Raw genomic sequence first — 19,130 nt, forward strand, 5'->3', positions numbered from 1 at the left:
CAGAGGAGAAAACGGTGGAAAAACAATCCAGTTGTAATTCTGTGCAGGGCGCTCAAACATGCGGCCCAGTGGATAAGAATGTGGGGGGAAAGGAGGGCTTCCAGTTTTTCAGTTTTGTCCTTCTGACCTGTCAGGGTTCACAGCCTTAATGCTAACAAATATTACCCAGACCATTTAAATAACAGGCATGAAAAACTTCCTGTTTTCAGGATTTCAGGAACTCAATTTGAGGTTTTTAAGCGATAAATCTACCCGTGTGACCCACTCAGGATCAGAGCTGCGTGTGGCTCATCGGTCAGTGAATGCAGCCCGAGCTGCCCCTATTAAAGGTGCGTTCACTGGCAGCAGCTGCAGGTCTGAGCAGCAGCTGCAGGTCTGAGCAGCAGCTGCAGGTCTGAGCAGCAGCTGCAGGTCTGAGCAGCACACAGAACTTGTTTTCAGTGTCTGATGGAAACATGGGATGAACTACAGTACTGTGCAAAAGTCCTGAGTCAGCAGCATTTGTTTGTGATTGGCTGAAACAAACAGACCCCTCCCAGCTGTGAACACAGGCCTGTGATTTCACACTGAGCGTGCTCTTAATAAATGAAATGTTCACTCAGCCCATCAGAAACATCAGACTTTATTTAAAACAAAAAAACAGACATTTTGAAATGTTAGGCCACACCCCTTCATTCAGGTAAAGTTTTAGTCCCGCCCTGGTTTTTATTTCCACTCATGGGCTCATGTTTGGATGTTTAATTTTTAAATGTTTTTCAGAGAACAACAAACAGAAAGCATATTATTTTTTACATCTGTGCTCGCAGGTGCGCAGACGGTGGGCGGAGCTTGTGAAATCCACAGGTACGAATTACTGTAGCAAACTGTATGTTTCAAACAGCTGGAGCTCAAAGTGCCGCGTGATTAGTGAGAACAAACATCAGAGACTCTTCTTCAGTGGTTTTATTGAGCAGTAGTATCACAGCAGTAACGAACGGCGTCATCGGCGTGATTCGACGCGTCCTGCTGTGTCAAACATTCAGTCAGAGACGAGCCTCGCGGCCTCGTTCATTCACACAAACAGTCAAAAACAGATGAGCAGCAAAAGTCTGAAATCCCTTTTGGACACACTGTTAAACGCGGGGCATTTAGGGAGGTTATTAAATTCAACCCTGACGCTTCTTCCTCCCACCGTACATCAGACTTTCAGCGAAGCTCATCACGGCTTCACGCTCCGTCACAGCTCGGTAAAAACGTGGAAACGACAGCCAAATATTTACAGTAACAGCTGAAACGTTTACGTTCACAGACACGTTTTTCTGGTTCCAGTTGTAAATATTACTGTGAAATACAGCAGAAGACTCGAGGTAATAACTATTTACATGACCTTCAAACGAGGGAGAACTTTGGATCAATTTAATCCGAATTTGTCCCAGAATGTAAAAACATGTTACCACAAAAACGTCACTATATTAAAGATTCACCTCCAAATATGAAACATTTTATTGTTCAAAGGGTTTCAGAGTGTTAAAATATTGTCTCTCGTTTCCCCGTCGTTGTATTTGTTATTACATTAAAGACGTTTCAGTCTAATAAACATCTAAAAACCACGATACCAAAACGTGCCTGTTATTACCCTTCACTGTGCGGTTAGGTCACATGTTACTGTTGTTGTATTTCCTCGTTATTACCAAGCTGGGATGTGAAGTGTTTGGACTTTCAAACAGAGACAGATTAAAACAAAAGGTGGAGGCTGTAGCTCCATCAGCTGTCAGAGCTCAAACAGCACCACCTTTCACACATAAAACGCCTTCATTCCCAGCGATCCGCTCCAGCTTTCGGTGATTCCTATTTTTCGGCGCAGGAGCGGAAACATCTGGAAACGTTTTCTGGAACGCTGTCTGAATTGTGAGGACATAAAGTGCTGTTGGAAGTTTTTCAGGACGTGTCAGTGTCTTCACAGTAAATTAGTAACCGATTAACTGTGCCCAGCAGGGGGCGCTAGCTGTAACTACATCCTGAAGTAAAGTTGCGTGACTGAGGACAAACCTCTGTAACATTGATCTCCAGTCATGAGAGTTAAGACGTGATTATTCAGATAAAATATATTTAGATTCAATAATCTGAGGTTAATATGAGAGGAAATATTTTCAGCTGCACTCGTGGTTATCTGAAGGTCGGTAACGGTTCTCCGTCAACGGTAATCCAAGAAGAAGGTGTCTGAGGTCTTCCTCCTGCGTGGGCTGGTACTCGTGACAGAATAATTTACACTGTTACCGTCACCGCTCTCCATCCTTTCAACACTACCCCTCCTCCTCTTCCTCCGCCCCTCCTCGGCTGAAGTGCCGCCGGCTCAGTCGCTCCGGGTCATGTGACGCCATGTCGCTGAAGTCCCGGAAGATGTCCTGAAACGTCTCATCATCTCCTGAGGACAACACGACAGTCACAAGTTAACAGGAGACATCATGGGAGGAGGCCTGGCCTCTCCCCTGCCTCCAAAGAGCCAATCAACAGAGGAAATATAAGCCAATCAGGTTCACAGGTTAACCCCAACCTAACCCAGGTTCAGGTAAAGGTTCGCGACCATTTCAGAAACTGTGAGCACGCCCAGCAGGACTCTGCATCACAGGGAAACAGGTTTGAAAGGTCGAGTTGAGGAAAAGCCGACAAACTTTCAAAGCGTTTTGACGTCTCCGTGACGACGAAAGTTACACTTACAGTTCCTGCTCCGGTCATTAAGAGTGCGCCTTTAAAATAACCAATCAGATTTCACCTAGCTACAAAACTTTGATAAAGGACATAATCTTTATTTTCATTTTTGGACTGCAGCAGCTCTGCGTGACGCTCGTTCAGCCATCTGGTTTCACCTTCCTTCTCAGCTGAAGACAAACGTGAGACAAATGTTGGAGTCGACTAACCCGCGGCGCCGAAGACTCCCTCCGAATCCCTCATCTCCTCGTTCATCCGGGCCATCCGGAGCCTGAAACACACGAGCCATGATCACGTTAAAAGAGTTCACAAAGGAATTGAAAGACTCCGTTATCGGTCGTGTGTTTCCACAGCGCTCTGAAGACCCGCCTCGACCAATCAGATCAGTCCCTTGACGTACGAGAAACTTTATGATTGGACTCTGGTCACGGTCTGAAATGTGAAATGTCACGTGTCGACTTTTTCATACATCAGTGGGCTTTTCTGATCTTCAGGATGCCGTGGAAACAATGTTAAGGCTGGAAACACTTCCTGTGACTCACAGAGTGACGATGTCAGCATTGGCCGTTTCCACGGCGATGGCCAGAGGGTCATGACCTCTCTCATCCACTGCGTACTGATTGGCTCCTCTCTTCAGCAGCAGGCACACCTGTCTGCAACGGTCAATTAAAACCAGCAGCGTTGATTCGAGCTCATGCTGTGTGTGCGTGTGTGTGTGCATGTCTGTGTTCGTGTGGTTACCCGGTGTGACCAGCAGTGGCGGCAGCGTGCAGCGCCCCCTGTCCTCTAAGGTCTCTGTGATTGACGTTTGCGCCGTTCTGCAGCAGGAACTCGCACGCCAACAGCGACCCCTGCAGGCAGCCGAGAGAAACAGTGACAGCAACGAAGTTTGTATTCTGTTTACATCACAGCTCTCTAAAGGCTCAGTGTGCAGAAATAATATTACTGATAATAACACTAATAACAACGATGATGATGTCAGTTAGGAGTCAGTGATGTTATTAATGAGTAATAATCAATAAAAGGTGCCTTCAGTAACATTTCCTCTTCTTTGTGCATGCTCACCCCGATCGCTGCTCCGATCAGCGGCGTGCGGCCCTCCTCCTCGCCAACGCTCCCGTTGACCTCCGCCCCCTCGGCCAACATGGACGCCATGGCAACCAGGTCTCCTGCCAAAGACGCCTGATAGAGACGTAGCATGGCTGAGTCCTTATGACGATGATGCTCTGAAACAGAAAACGCAGAAAACATTTTTTTCTAAACACAATAAATTTAAATTAGTGCTGAAGCGCAACAGGACGCCGTAACACGCCGATGCGAGCACTGACAGAGGAAGCCAACCGCACAGCTGTCGTGCACGGGACAGGAGTGAACAGACGGGTGCTGCAGCAGAGAGGCGTGATGGGTCAGGTGTTACAGGGGGCAGTGAGGCTCAGAGCAGCGGCAGGAACGAATCCAGCAGTAAAATGTAAAAGTAATAGATTACTGCAGTGATGAATGCGCTGATAAGGTATCGTTCCAGTTTAAACAAACTTCTTAAATTCTAGTTACAATGTGCAGACGGTCGGACTTACGAGCGCCGTTGGCCTGGACAAACTTCTTCTCCACGTATTTCTCTTTGATCCACGCCTCCTTCTCGGCCCTGACAGGGAGAAAAACAGGATGCTGAGTCTCTGCTTCCAACATTCACGTTCAACCAAAGCCGATTCCTTTCAGCGGCTCGTGTTTTTACCGCGGGCTGTCGGCTCGGGGCTTGACTCGTCCCTCCTCTGAACACCGCGCCTCGTAGATCTGGTTCATCACATCGTTTCCCAGAACGCACAGCAGCTGAGGAGGAGCATTCACATTTTAGAATCTGGGCCTGCGATCGATTCTTCATTGATTTTTTTTCAACGTCAGACATGAGCAGCACTGTGAGATTCTCCCGGTTAGACTCGGGACAGGTGAAGGCAGTTTGGGCTGTTCTGGGATCAGTTTGGTGGGTTTTCAAACATAAAGATCCAGAGAAGCCGGGAACTTCTTGTGTTATTTTCCACAACAGCTGATTGCCTTTTAGAGACTGTTTAGAGCAATTTCCTGAAATGATTCAATGACCGAGCAGCGATTTGTCGGCTTGTTATTAGTTCAGGGTGTTTGGTTCACACAGAGGCAGAAATCTGATTTTTGAGCTTTCTCGTTTCTCCTCGTGGCGTTATATTTGACAGCTTCCTCACTTTACGGTCTGCTCTTCACTTTATGATGCCGGAGTGTTAAAGCTTCAGTGCAGAGTGTTTCGCTTCTACCTTCAGCTGTTCGGCCTCCCAGGAGTCCAGAGTGAGAGATCGCACCTTCGACAGATGGACTCCGAGGCTCCTGCAGACACAGAGAAAGAAGAACATCGGCCAACGTGTTGCTGGTTTTCATCTTCTGACAGTAAACTATGAAGATCACCAAACACCAGTGAGTACTTCTCATGGTTCCCACAGGCTGTGTGTGGACAGAGAAGGTTGATGAAAGATCAAAGGGCGAGATTAAAGCCTGACACCTGCTAAAAAGCAGTGAAGAAGAAATGAGGAGGAAGTCCGGTGTTACCGGTGTATGCCCGAGCACTCGATGCACATGGTGACTGCCAGGTTGATGGAGGCCCAGTGAGGCTCTTCCTCCCCGCAGTCACAGCACCTCTGGTTCCCGAGGCCCCTCAGGGCCACACTCAATGCTGCCGGCCTCTGGGCGGGAGGGCCAGGACAGACGTCTCCGCCACAATGCAGAGGGGGGAGCTCCTTAGGCTGCACATAGAGAGGAAGAACTCGTCAGCCAAACGGATGGGGGAGGGGAGTTAGCTGTAATATTCAGAGGTGAGTGTATCGTGGTCGTGGTGTGGACCGGCCTGCGTCAGCCGAGTGTCGCTTCGCTCTCTGTAGGCGAGGTCGATGCTGCCCTGCAGAGCACTGAGCCAGGCCTGCTTCAGCTGCTCCGAGTCGGCCTGCAGAGCACAACACCTGGAAACAAACAGGTCAATTAACGCCATATCACATGACCCTACAGGTGTGAAAACGCCGTGTTCACTGTCTTACTTCTGGACGGAGAGCAGCTCAAAGCAGAAGCGTCGGTCCACGTGATCCAGAGATTTGACAGCACACAGTCGAAGATCCTCAAACAGAACCACAGCTTCCTCCTGCGGCGTGGGATTCAACATGACTCGTCATCATGATCCTCAGCAACATCACCATCCTCAGCAACATCACCATCCTCAGCAACATCACCATCATCACCATCCTCAGCAACATCACCATCATCACCATCCTCAGCAACATCACCATCATCACCATCCTCAGCAACATCACCATCCTCACCAACATCACCATCCTCAGCATCATCACCATCCTCAGCAACATCACCATCATCACCATCCTCAGCAACATCACCATCCTCACCAACATCACCATCATCACCATCCTCAGCATCATCACCATCATCACCATCCTCAGCAACATCACCATCATCACCATCCTCAGCATCATCACCATCATCACCATCCTCAGCATCATCACCATCCTCAGCAACATCACCATCATCACCATCCTCAGCATCATCACCATCCTCACCAACATCACCATCATCACCATCCTCAGCATCATCACCATCATCACCATCCTCAGCAACATCACCATCCTCACCAACATCACCATCATCACCATCCTCAGCAACATCACCATCATCACCATCCTCAGCAACATCACCATCCTCACCAACATCACCATCATCACCATCCTCACCATCATCACCATCATCACCATCCTCAGCATCATCACCATCCTCACCAACATCACCATCATCCTCAGCAACATCACCATCATCACCATCCTCAGCAACATCACCATCATCACCATCCTCAGCATCATCACCATCCTCAGCAAAATCACCATCATCACCATCCTCAGCAACATCACCATCCTCACCAACATCATCATCATCCTCACCAACATCATCATCATCCTCACCAACATCATCACCATCCTCACCAACATCACCATCCTCACCAACATCACCATCATCACCATCCTCACCAACATCACCATCCTCACCAACATCACCATCATCATCATCCTTACCAACATCATCACCATCATAATCATCACCATCCTCACCAACATCACCATCCTCACCAACATCACCATCCTCACCAACATCACCATCATCACCATCCTCACCAACATCATCATCATCCTCACCAACATCATCATCATCCTCACCAACATCATCATCATCCTCACCAACATCATCACCATCCTCACCAACATCATCATCATCCTGAATTTTATGCAGTTCTTCCTCCGACTAACATTCATCCATGAAATTCTTTCTTCAAACACTAAAAGCAGAAAACTCACCTAAGTGTGAGGTGGTATAACCGGACGCCTTCCTGTGATTCCAGGACCAGTGGAGTGTAACTTGACTGTCTGGAGGGTTTCTACTTTGTTTTTATTTGAATTTAGCGTCGAATCAGAGTAAGTGAAAAATACTGATTTTTTTTTTTAAAGTGGACCTTTTTCAGTGTTTCATTATTTCCTGTCATGGATGTTCATATCAACTATGACCAACGGATTAATAATGAGCTCAGTACACAGAGTAAACCCTGTGAGCTCTAAACTCACAGTTTATCACAGCTTCTCCTGTTGAAGTGTCACGGAGCAGGTAATAATCAGAGGAGGTCCACTTTAAAACCGATTTCACTCCAGATTTAAGCTGAACTTTTAATTTTCTGTCATCATGTGAACATTTTGATTTAGAAATGTTAAACTTGAGTTTCTGATGTAAAAATTTGTGAACAGAAAGAAAAAAGTAAATTTTGCAGAATGAATAAACGTAGACAAAAACATGCTAACGATTGCTCTGAGTGAAAGCAGGAAGAGCGGTCAGCTTCCAGAGAAATCTCAGGGACACCTGTCACACCAACATGAAGTCACGTGAGGTGTGTTCAGCTGTGATCTCAGCTGGAGCTGGGCAGTAATTTTCTCCCGCAGGTGGATTTAAGGCTGGATTTGATTACATGTAATCAATCCGAGGAGCTGAACTCTGTTTAATGGCTGTAACAGGGTGTGAATCCAATCAGAAGTTAAACCACCATAAACAGAACGGCCAGCTGGGAACAAATTCAGACCTCTTGATTGAGCTGATCAGTTATCAGGCAGTGAAATCGATCCCTTTGATTAGCTGTTCTTTGATTGAGTGGCCGGGTCTCACCTTGTGGGACTTCCTGTATATGAGCTGGTTGTCTCTGATGGTGAACCAGGATCTGAAACAGGTTTACAAGTTAGAAGGATTCACTGAGGTCAAAGGTCAGCAGGCCATGTGACACTGCGGGTCTCTACCTCTTCCACATTTTAGATTTCCTCCTCGAGCGTTTGAACAGGTAACCCCGGATGATGTCATCATTGCCAGGACATGCGCTGACCATCGGCTCACCTGAAGCGTCCTTAGAACAAACACACGCGTGTTTCAGAGCGTTCGTTCTGCTTTGAGTCTAAATGTATTCGTCCCTCCTTGAACAACATATCTAACATCTGTCTGCAGCGTCTGCTGGGACAGATGTGCTGATCTGTGAGACTCCTTACCCTCTGCTGGACCAGCAGGTGTCTGTTCTCCAGCTCCTTCCTCTTGGCCGTGCAGTCCGCAGACAGCTGTGACAGCTGTGGAGCACACACAAACACATACGTGTACACAGCCGTTACTCCACACCGAGGCTACCACACAAACCAGCACAAAGAGGTCAGAGGTCACAGACCTGCGCTGCCATGGTTTTCATGGTGGGCTCGAGGTCTCTTAGCAGGTCAAAGCCCTGGTGGAAGAAGGTGAACTGAGCGTGGACGAAGGAGAACATCTGGAAACGCAAACTTGAGTCAGTACACGAAGATGGTCGTATCAGGTATGTCCCCCCTCTATGACATCACACAGACCCACGAGTTGTGTTTTCACTCACAGAGTTTAAGATGTCGACCTTCTGCTGAGTCTTGAAGGTGTTGAGCTGAAAATTAGGACATAGAGGATAAAGCATCTGATGTTCCTTCATGTCATCAATGTTAAACACACTCAGGTGTCACACCTGCAGACAGTAATCCAAGGCGAAGTGCTGGTAGCATTTGCGTGTAGCGAGCAGCAGGTGACTTGCCCGCTCGGCGTCGGCGGCTTTATGTCGAGACACCTGAGCGTTCTTCGTCGCTGCCGTCTCCAGATCCTCGCCGATCCGGACAAACTCCTTCCTGGTCTCCGCCAACTGGGGCAGGAACCTCAGAGAGATGAAGAGCAGCAGTGTCATCACCAGAGCAGCTCTGCCGGTGCTCAGAGCTAAACTGTGTTACTGTTACTGTGGCAACGGCCTCTACACTGAACCCAGGAACCCCGACATACTGATCAGCCCCCCGGAGTGATGCCTTACTGCGTGCAGAGGTTAGTGAGCTGCTGGCCGATGGCTCTCTGTGTCTGATCAAACAACATCTGCAGGTGAAACACACACACGAGTCAAACACATGAGTCTCTGCTGGAGCTCAGACGAACAAACACGAGTACAGCTGAGCGTGGACTCACAGTGTGGAAGCTGACCATCTCCTGCAGGCCCTGGTGGAACTGGTTCAAGCAGGTCTGAGAGGAAGGAAATAGGAAGTCAGACAGGAAATGCCCCAACACCCCACCGAGAAACTGAGCAGACATGTTAGGTCATTAGTCCTTCCTGGCTTATTAGCTGGTAGTGTTAGATAAATGAACTCAGAGGAAACAGAGCAGACGTTGTGGGGCGTCGGGAGCTGAAAGTAAATTGGACGACCGGATGCAGCGATTTCTTCTTTTTCAGATGCATCGAGGAGCTGCTTACTGTGATCACGCTGTCCTTCGTCTGATTGGTGCACAGCTCAGCTAGGCCGCTCAGTAGCAGCTTATTGGCAGTGCTGTACGCTTGTCCCGCCTCTACCATCTTCCCACACAGCTTCATCACCTGATTGTTTAGAAACAGACAGTACAGACCAATCAGCTTGCCTCACTAGTAACAGTTAGCTTCTAACAGTACTTCATCAGTACTAGTAGTGAGTATACAGCTGTATTAACAGTATTTGTAGTACTACTATTAGCTGTGAAATTACAACTAGTATCGTAATAGTATTAGCTACAGTATTTGTACTGTCTAGCAGTATTAGCGCTAGTATATGCAGTATCAGTAGCCTAGTACAAATAGTACTACCACTATTTGTAGTGGAAGTACTTGTGCCTTGTCTCCATGCGTCTCTAACAGTTTTTATTACAGCAGTAGTGGTAGTAAAGTAGTAATGGTAGTAATGGTAGTAATAGTAGTAATGGTAGTAATGGTAGTAGTACTTGTACCTTGTCCAGTTTTGTCTCCAGCTGTGAAACATCTGTTTCAAACTGATCCAGAGCCAGCCTGAATAAAATAAATAAAGCGTCATCACTACAAGTGAACATGCGCAGATTGGTGTGTGCGTGCGCGCGCGCGCTTACCTGAACTCAGGTGAGTCTTTGACGCAATCCTCAAAGTCCAGCAGGCAGTCCATGACGTCACCCAGCAGTCCCGTGTCCCTGTAGTGAGTGCGAGTGTAAATAAAGTTAGCTGCGGTGCTTCATCCTGCCGTTAGCCGTTAGCTCCGCTCTAATGAATCATTTTTAAACACGCGCCGGGGACGTGGACGGACTCCTTCACGCGCCTGGTCCACAGCCTCACAGCGGGTGGATCCGTCGCGCGCAGCACACGCGCCCCGGTCGGCCCTCCATATTGGCGCGGTTGAGATCAGAGAGTAACTAACCCGGGTCAGCCGCTGTTCTCGGACTAACAGCTGTCCCGCTGCAGCCCGCTGTTGTCAGACTTGTTGCTAACCGACAACGTCCGCCTAATATCCGCTTTGTTTGGCTCGGAGCCAACCGACAGTCACAGCAACTCCAGCGACCCCCAGCGGCCCGGGGCGGAACCACACCTACCGTGCCCGTTATTTAGGGCTGAGTATCGTCGCTGATTTCTATAACTGATTCGATTCAGTTTTGACAGTCAGAAATATTCTAATTCTGATCATTTATCAGCACACATCCATGTTTTATATCTGTGTATAAACCAAAGCTGACATTGAGACTTCATCAGAGGTGTGAGCATCACAGCAGGTGTAACTGAGGATCCAACAGAGAAACATGAAGCATGTTTTGTTGGAAGTACAGCAGCCAAAGTCAGAGGGAGCTCATGAGCATGGTTATCAAACGTGAAGCGCAGTTTGATCTTCTTTTGCTGCTGGTTCAGTCAGTGTTGGTCAGAGTGACGAAACCTGCAGCTTCAGGATCTGTGAGCGGTCGACTCTCAGCGCCGACGGCGTCTGTGGACGATCCACGCTCTGCGTTTACATCTTTGTGCTTCTCACTTACTGTTTTAGCTGTTTGGTGGTTGTTGAAATAGTTTTGTGAGCTTTAACCTGAGATTCTGTCAAAATAAATTTATATTTAAAAATCATTCAGGATTTAATGAATCGATATCGTGTTATTCAAGCTAATATCGATCTTTTTGAACCCACACCTACTCGTAATTGTTTTTTGATTTTCTTTCACTGACTGAATTAAAACTCAACATGTAGTAAATAACAGGCACTACTACTTAAATGCATAAATATTTAAGGTTTTATGTGTAGTGTATATGCATTTGTTTTAAAATTCAGATTAGAACAAATATATTGACAAAATATTAAAAAAAAAAAACTATACAAATATATTTTAGCCCTACAAAATTATGTTATTAGTTTTCTTTTATTAATTGTAGTTTCAAATCTCTTTTAAAAAAAGATGTTTGCATGTTTTCAGTGTTTTTCGCTGCTGCAAACCGACTTCTGTGAGGAATAAAATGCACGTAATCTTTCGAGGCCAACAAAGTGAAACGTTTGACTTTCACCAGCATAATTTCACCTTTCGTTTCCTGTTTATTGGCAGAAAAAATGGCGTACATAGCTTTTTATCAGAAGTTATGATGAAACATTGAACATCTAATCGAATCACTTCATCACTAAAAGCATATTTGCACTGCAAAAGACTTACAAATGTGGATTGCACAACACTGGACATTATAGTTCTTCATTTCCACTTAATACTGTACAGTTGCCGTTATTGTATATATATATTTATATTTCTTCATACATTCCTATATATTTCTATACTGTGTATTTTGTTTATACAGTTATTTTATTTTCAACTTTAATTTTCTGTTTCTTTAGGCCACGAGCAGTTGTGTAAGCATTTCACTGCATATCATACTGTGCATGAGACAAATAAAATTAGAATTTGAAATGTTTTCTTCATCCAGCTGGACTTTTTGTTGCATCACAGAAGAAGAAAAAAACCTGTCCCTGCTGTGTTGTTTAATGATCGGGCTGCACGGTCTGATGCGTTTCCTCTTTATGTCCCGTTTGTGTTAATAAAGTTAACAAATTCAAACACTGATGGGACAAATCAGCTGATGGAGACGGAAAATAAATTTTTTTTATTGTAAAAGAAGCGGACGTTACAGCAGCAAGAACACAGAAACAAAGATGAGGACGGTGAGTTCAGTAGCCAATAGAAACCAGGATCACAGTGACGTTGTCAGCGCAGCCTCGTCTGACCGCCTCGCTTGCCAGCTGCTGACAGGCGGCCTCGAACCGCCGCTCCTCCTCCATCTGCCCCGCCCCCTTCTCTTTGCTCCCGTCCTGTAGGCATGAAGAGGAGGATGAAGGTCACCCAGCAGAACTCACATGTTTAACTGGATTAAGGCCAAAACCAGTGGGTGACGTTGCAGTGGGTGTCTCCATCTTTTGCATACAGTCTCTTTTTCTAAAACATACAGTGGGGCAAAAAAGTATTTAGTCAGCCACCGATTGTGCAAGTTCCCCCACTTAAAATGATGACAGAGGTCAGTAATTTGCACCAGAGGTACACTTCAACTGTGAGAGACAGAATGTGAAAAAAAAAATCCATGAATCCACATGGTAGGATTTGTAAAGAATTTATTCGTAAATCAGGGTGGAAAATAAGTATTTGGTCAATAACAAAAATACAACTCAATACTTTGTAACATAACCTTTGTTGGCAATAACAGAGGTCAAACGTTTACTATAGGTCTTTACCAGGTTTGCACACACAGTAGCTGGTATTTTGGCCCATTCCTCCATGCAGATCTTCTCGAGAGCAGTGATGTTTTGGGGCTGTCGCCGAGCAACACGGACTTTCAACTCCCGCCACAGATTTTCTATGGGGTTGAGGTCTGGAGACTGGCTAGGCCACTCCAGGACTTTCAAATGCTTCTTACGGAGCCACTCCTTTGTTGCCCGGGCGGTGTGTTTTGGATCATTGTCATGTTGGAAGACCCAGCCTCGTTTCATCTTCAAAGTTCTCACTGATGGAAGGAGGTTTTGGCTCAAAATCTCACGATACATGGCCCCATTCATTCTGTCCTTAACACGGATCAGTCGTCCTGTCCCCTTGGCAGAAAAACAGCCCCATAGCATGATGTTTCCACCCCCATGCTTCACAGTAGGTATGGTGTTCTTGGGATGCAACTCAGTATTCTTCTTCCTCCAAACACGACGAGTTGAGTTTATACCAAAAAGTTCTACTTTGGTTTCATCTGACCACATGACATTCTCCCAATCCTCTGCTGTATCATCCATGTGCTCTCTGGCAAACTTCAGACGGGCCTGGACATGCACTGGCTTCAGCAGCGGAACACGTCTGGCACTGCGGGATTTGATTCCCTGCCGTTGTAGTGTGTTACTGATGGTGACCTTTGTTACTTTGGTCCCAGCTCTCTGCAGGTCATTCACCAGGTCCCCCCGTGTGGTTCTGGGATCTTTGCTCACCGTTCTCATGATCATTTTGACCCCACGGGATGAGATCTTGCGTGGAGCCCCAGATCGAGGGAGATTATCAGTGGTCTTGTATGTCTTCCATTTTCTGATGATTGCTCCCACAGTTGATTTTTTCACACCAAGCTGCTTGCCTATTGTAGATTCACTCTTCCCAGTCTGGTGCAGGTCTACAATACTTTTCCTGGTGTCCTTCGAAAGCTCTTTGGTCTTGGCCATGGCGGAGTTTGGAGTCTGACTGTTTGAGGCTGTGGACAGGTGTCTTTTATACAGATGATGAGTTCAAACAGGTGCCATTCATACAGGTAACGAGTGGGGGACAGAAAAGCTTCTTACAGAAGACGTTACAGGTCTGTGAGAGCCAGAGATTTTCCTTGTTTGAGGTGACCAAATACTTATTTGCCACCCTGATTTACCAATAAATTCTTTACAAATCCTACCATGTGGATTCATGGATTTTTTTTTCATATTCTGTCTCTCACAGTTGAAGTGTACCTCTGGTGCAAATTACTGACCTCTGTCATCATTTTAAGTGGGGGAACTTGCACAATCGGTGGCTGACTAAATACTTTTTTGCCCCACTGTACATATAAGTCTAAACTATGAAGCAGAGCCTCGATTGAACATGTAGCCTAAAGGAGCTCAGGAAGGAAAGCGACTGTTTCTTTAAGTGTCATGAAGACGTCTCACCTCTCACTGTGAGATGGTGAAAGATGGACCCTTGGGCCCCCTCCTCGATTCGATTAAGGGTCCAGCTTCCACCATCCTACAGTGAGAGGTCAAACGTCTTCATGAAACGTAAAGAAACGGTTGCTTTTCTTCCTGAGCTCCTTAGATTACCTGGGTGACAGATTACACCCTCACAGATGAAAAACAATCCAAAGTTACATGAAGCTAATCTGCAGACACGCTAACTGCGCTCTTATTTTGTTACACTCATCCGTCGCACTTCCTGCTGATGCAGCGACTTGTGATTGGTGTTAAGGAGGACGGGCTGATACCTGGAGGACGCCGAGGACGAACTTCACGGCTTCGTCGGCTGAGAACACTTTGAACAGGCCGTCACAGGCCAGGATGAGGAACCTGCAGAGAGCAGGGACAGTGCTCACACACCTGCCTCCCAGATCACAGCAAACCAAAGCTGTTTAGGTCCAAATCCAGCTGTTTCCAGCTGTTTCTACTGTGCAGCATCTTATGTATTAAACACGTTTTATTTCTAGTTAGTGAACTCTCCATCACTCTCTCATTGGCGCCAACGGGCTGTGCACTGATGTAGCTCCACCTTCACTGTCACTACACTGATGCTCAGGTGAGCTCAGGTACACAGACCAGGCTGTTTTAAACGTCACGATTCTGTTTCTACATTCGTGGAGCACCTTTTGGTCTCTCCTTACCTGTCATTGGGCGTGAGCTGACACCTCCTCAGGTCAGGGGTCGAAATGACGCCACAGCGTTTGTACTGACCGTCCCCGATGGAGCGAGACACCTCCAGGACACCGAGCACGCGGCCATCCCTGCGGAGACACGAACACATCACCGTTAGCTGAGGCCAAGAGGCGCTGGTGGAGGACGGTAAGGATTCGGACCTGACGGTGCCGCCGGCTCTCTGGATCCTCATCCTCTCCTCGTAGATGGTCGGGTTGTGCTCCTTACTGAGCGCCAGAGTCAGCGACCTCCTCTGTCCGTCTGCCGCCGCCTCCATCCGACACATGACTGCCTGCAGACACGGAAATGGCGCAGCAGGAAGCTTAAGACAGGAAGAAAAAGAAGCGCAGGTGGAGGTGAAGAAACGCCGGCTCACCCTGCTGTCTCCCAGGTTGGCCACGTACACCATGTCGTCCACCACCAGCACGCAGGTGGCCGTGGAGCCGTCCTTCCACGCCGGTTTCCTGTCCACACAAACAGCTCGTCAACTTTTCCTGCTCCACATTTAAAAACAGCTGCGGCACACTGGCGCTCAGAGTCTTACTGGCTCGAGGCCTTCTTCAGGAAGTCTTCGTCGGTCTGCTTGAACGTGTCCAGGAGACACCTCTTAATCAGCTTGTCTGCGTTTTCAGCATCTCCTGAAAGAGACGACGTGCTTTAACCAATGAGAAGGCACCACGGCTCTCTCGCACGTTTATGTCAAAGTAAACTTACAGATGACTCTGGGTCTCTCTGGACTACTGCGCCCTCTTGTGGACATGACGTGATATTAAAGCAGTTTAAATCTTCTAATAATTAAACATGATTTATGTCAGTTTTAACATCACTATTATTACTGCGGCATTAAAACAAGCAGCTGCCTCATCCATCATCCATCCAATCACGTCTATGACCGCACAGCGAGCAGGGAAACAGGAGACAGCAGCAACTGGACTTTCAAAATAAGAGCGAGGGGGGATTGACCACTGCGGGTCGTGAACAGCGTGGAGGAAACTCACCTGTGGGGAACTTCTTGGCGAGAGTGTGATGGAGGTTCTCAGCGGCGAATCCAGAGGCTCGAGCGCCGCCATGGCCGTCGAACACGGCGAAATACGAAACTCGGGACCTGCAGACAAAGACACGACGTCAGAGAGACCACACGGAGGAGCTGTGACCGATCATGATTGGTGGGCGTGACTTCCTCTTACACGTTTCCTGGCAGCGTGGACAGACAGCCGCTCATGTCCGGCAGCAGCACGTGAGCGTCCTGCATCTCCTCGCGCTCGCCACGCCTCGCCGCCACGTATCCTCTGAGCACTGGGAGGCCTAGACACACAAAGAGAGCGTGAGACCGGCGGCGTCCGCCCTCGCCTCTGCGAGTCGTATTCACGTGTGCTCGCGTCTGATTGGAGGAAAAGAAGCAAACAAACATTGTGGTGGAACAGCTGAAGACCTTCTTTGCAAACTTTCTTGACCTCCTCCTCCTCCTCCTCCCTGTGTGCTTCATCTCGTTTCCGTTTCAACCTTTTCTCCTCCTCCTCTTCTTCTCTGGTGGTTGGGGGTGGAGTTGTGAGCGGTGCTAGAGCAGGACCTGAGGAGGAATCGCATCAAACATTAGCCCGATGTCCTTCCTGACACAACCCTCGCCATTTACCTGCGTTTGTTCCTGCATTCATCAGTCTAACATCACCAAAATCAAACACTCCACATCTCAGCTCGTGGAATTTCACACTTTTCTTTATACTTTTATTGAATTCATAGACCTGTTTAGGAGCACCAGCTACGGGTTTTTGTCCGTTTGCAAAGGGTGCTGGTGGAAAACATCCTCCTGCTGGATAAAGATGGAGGAGGAGGAAGAGGAGGAGGAAGGTGTGTTTGAGGGCAGCCAGACAGAAAGAAAGGTAGGAGTGTGGAGGTGAGAGCAGGAACGGTAAAGAGCCGTGACTGATATGGAAAGTGAGGCCAGGAGCATCTAAGGGTGAGATGGTCTGCGCATGTGCAGAGGAACGTACATGCAGAGGGGGGGGGGGTGAGATGATAAGATGGTGATGATTCAGAGACAGCCTGTCTGGCTGTTCCTCACTGATACCAGTTATTAATAATCAAAGAGATCAATAACTGCGAGTTTACGCGGATATATCGAGTTTTAGAAAAAAATGTAATTCATTACAACCACGTTATGGAAGGAAATACGTCACTTTTCATTTTCCCGGTGCTTTGCTGACTATTTAGTGTTTTTACACAGTCAGATTTCACATTTTAGAGGTGAAAAACTGTCGCTGAGCTAATGAAACCTGCAGCTGCTGACCGATGAATCGATGCGTAATCGATCAGTCATGTCTGTGGGGTGTGAACTGAAGCACGGCTCCCGCAGCAGTAACGCTAACGTTAGCTCACTCGGCTCTGTGATGGAGCCTTAGCCCTGCTGCTAACGTCAAACCTTCCCGTTAACTCACCGGAGGTCTGAGTCGGTTCCGGCAGATCGTCGAACAGATCCATCCCGCTGCCCCGCAACAAGCTAACGAACCCGGATACCTGAGCGAACCGCCACTCCTGCCCCCAGCTCTCCGTGTCCGGGTGTCCGTGTCAGGGTGTGTGAGCTGACCCAGTTCGTGTTAAACCGACACGATTATTAAAGCGGGCCAAACTGTGCTAAAGACCCGCTGTCGCTTCTTTTGCAGCAGGAACTGTTCTTCATCTGCAGCCTCAGAGCTAGCCCTGCATTAGCAACACACGGCTACACACAACCTACTTCCGGCCGCTGCTTTCAAAACAAAAGCTTCAAATTATCCGAGCTGCAAATGTCCGGAAGTCTGTGAAGGAAGCTCTAAAAAAGACAACTTCGTTTCCATAGCATCGTTACGTTTAACCCGCAATAAGGACCTAAAGTTTTAGCAGTTGCACATATTTTGCTACATTAGGTTTTATTTAATTATGTTTTACATGTTTCTGTGAAATAATAAAGAGCATTCACAAACATCAGAATTTACTGTATTTACAGTGTTCTGTGGATCAGCAGGGAGTGTGTATTCGTCTGCTAATCAGAAGGTTGGTGGTCTATCCCTGACTGCACCAGCCAAAGATCCTTGGGCAAGATATTGATGCATCCATCGGAGTGTGAATGCTGGAAAGCACTAAGTTGGGAAAAGCAAATGTGCCTGTGTGAATGCGGCGTGCTGTATAAAGTGCTTTGAGTGCTTGACTAGAGAGTAAATAAGAACCAGTCCATCCATAACTCCTGCAGCTGTCCACGTTACAGATCAGTGTTTTGGATCCATAGTCAGGAAACTCCCCGGTCAGATCTTAATCTGATCTTAACTTAAGTAAGTGAGGATAACCTCATGGGTCTGTCAATCACTGACACACAGAGGGGCATCTGAATAAGCGATGGTTCAGCTTCATCCTGACAGAAACTGAGGTTACATGTCATAAAACGAGTAAAACACGCATTTGATAAAAGACTTAAGAACTATTTGTTGATCCCAGGCTGCTGACAGCTTACACAGTAATGCTGAAGTTACGGTGCTGCATTTGTGTCTTATTTGTCTGTGCAGACAGGTGTGCAGCCGACGCAGACGTGCTCGCGTGCAGTCCTGCAGAAGGCTGACAGCCCATTCAGTTCAGTTTTTTTTATGTAGCACCAAATCGCAATAAGCTCTTCGGCCTCCTCAAAAAGCCTATTGTGAGGTGAAGACCCTACAATGATGCAGAGGCTGAATCCTGATTGGTTGAAAAGTGGACATGACCAGAATATAGAGTGAAAGCAGAGATCACTGCATGAAGGGAGAGATGTGAAAAGCAAGTTAACACACACACACACACACACACACACAGTCAGGTGTTTGTGATGGCACCCTCTGGTGCCAGAGAACAGCCACCGCAGAAGACCATCAGCACAGGCTCTCCACAGCACACTCCTCTCCCTCCTTTCCTTCCCTCCTTGCCTCCTTCGCCCGCCTCTGGCCTCTCATTGGCTGCTTGGCTGCTGCTCTCTTCCAGTTGGCTGGCGGCAGCAGCGGCTGTGGGTGTTCGGATGTCCCACACTGACAGAGAGCCTGAACCTCTCAGCTGCAGCTGATCTCGGAGCTCCTGCGGAGAACATGCGGCTCTGTGAGCTCTGCCTCTGGACCTGCTGGGCTGCAGCGCTCTGCTCCGCAGCACAACAGCACGCGGGACTGGAGACGA

The 19,130-nt window shown here is 47.6% G+C and overlaps 2 protein-coding genes across 2 annotated transcripts; both read right to left on the minus strand.

Annotated features, from left to right (window-relative positions):
- Positions 1 to 665: 665 nt before the first annotated feature.
- Positions 666 to 10,535, minus strand: LOC146619527 (arf-GAP with coiled-coil, ANK repeat and PH domain-containing protein 2). The gene is made up of 22 exons (XM_085371351.1): positions 10,174 to 10,535; positions 10,039 to 10,096; positions 9,536 to 9,655; positions 9,253 to 9,306; positions 9,104 to 9,162; positions 8,771 to 8,954; positions 8,648 to 8,692; positions 8,453 to 8,548; positions 8,283 to 8,357; positions 8,040 to 8,143; positions 7,912 to 7,963; positions 5,742 to 5,842; positions 5,555 to 5,666; positions 5,260 to 5,453; positions 4,971 to 5,040; positions 4,421 to 4,515; positions 4,263 to 4,330; positions 3,754 to 3,914; positions 3,430 to 3,539; positions 3,231 to 3,341; positions 2,898 to 2,959; positions 666 to 2,404 (listed from the first exon to the last, which is right to left on the minus strand). The coding sequence occupies exons 1-22, from the start codon at positions 10,224 to 10,226 to the stop codon at positions 2,283 to 2,285; spliced, it is 2,106 nt and encodes a 701-aa protein (XP_085227477.1). The 5' UTR covers positions 10,227 to 10,535; the 3' UTR covers positions 666 to 2,282.
- Positions 10,536 to 12,170: 1,635 nt separating this feature from the next.
- On the minus strand, positions 12,171 to 17,677 carry ilkap (integrin-linked kinase-associated serine/threonine phosphatase). The gene is made up of 10 exons (XM_085371118.1): positions 17,402 to 17,677; positions 16,399 to 16,536; positions 16,154 to 16,271; positions 15,965 to 16,071; positions 15,511 to 15,604; positions 15,343 to 15,430; positions 15,128 to 15,258; positions 14,936 to 15,055; positions 14,543 to 14,624; positions 12,171 to 12,386 (listed from the first exon to the last, which is right to left on the minus strand). Exons 1-10 carry the CDS (start codon positions 17,442 to 17,444, stop codon positions 12,246 to 12,248), a joined length of 1,062 nt encoding a protein of 353 aa, XP_085227244.1. The 5' UTR covers positions 17,445 to 17,677; the 3' UTR covers positions 12,171 to 12,245.
- Between the last annotated feature and the right edge of the window lie 1,453 nt (positions 17,678 to 19,130).

Source organism: Diplotaxodon limnothrissa, linkage group LG14, assembly GCF_057381915.1.
Source record: "Diplotaxodon limnothrissa isolate DT_005_m linkage group LG14, D_limnothrissa_male_GT1.1, whole genome shotgun sequence".
Taxonomy (NCBI): Eukaryota; Metazoa; Chordata; class Actinopteri; order Cichliformes; family Cichlidae; genus Diplotaxodon; species Diplotaxodon limnothrissa.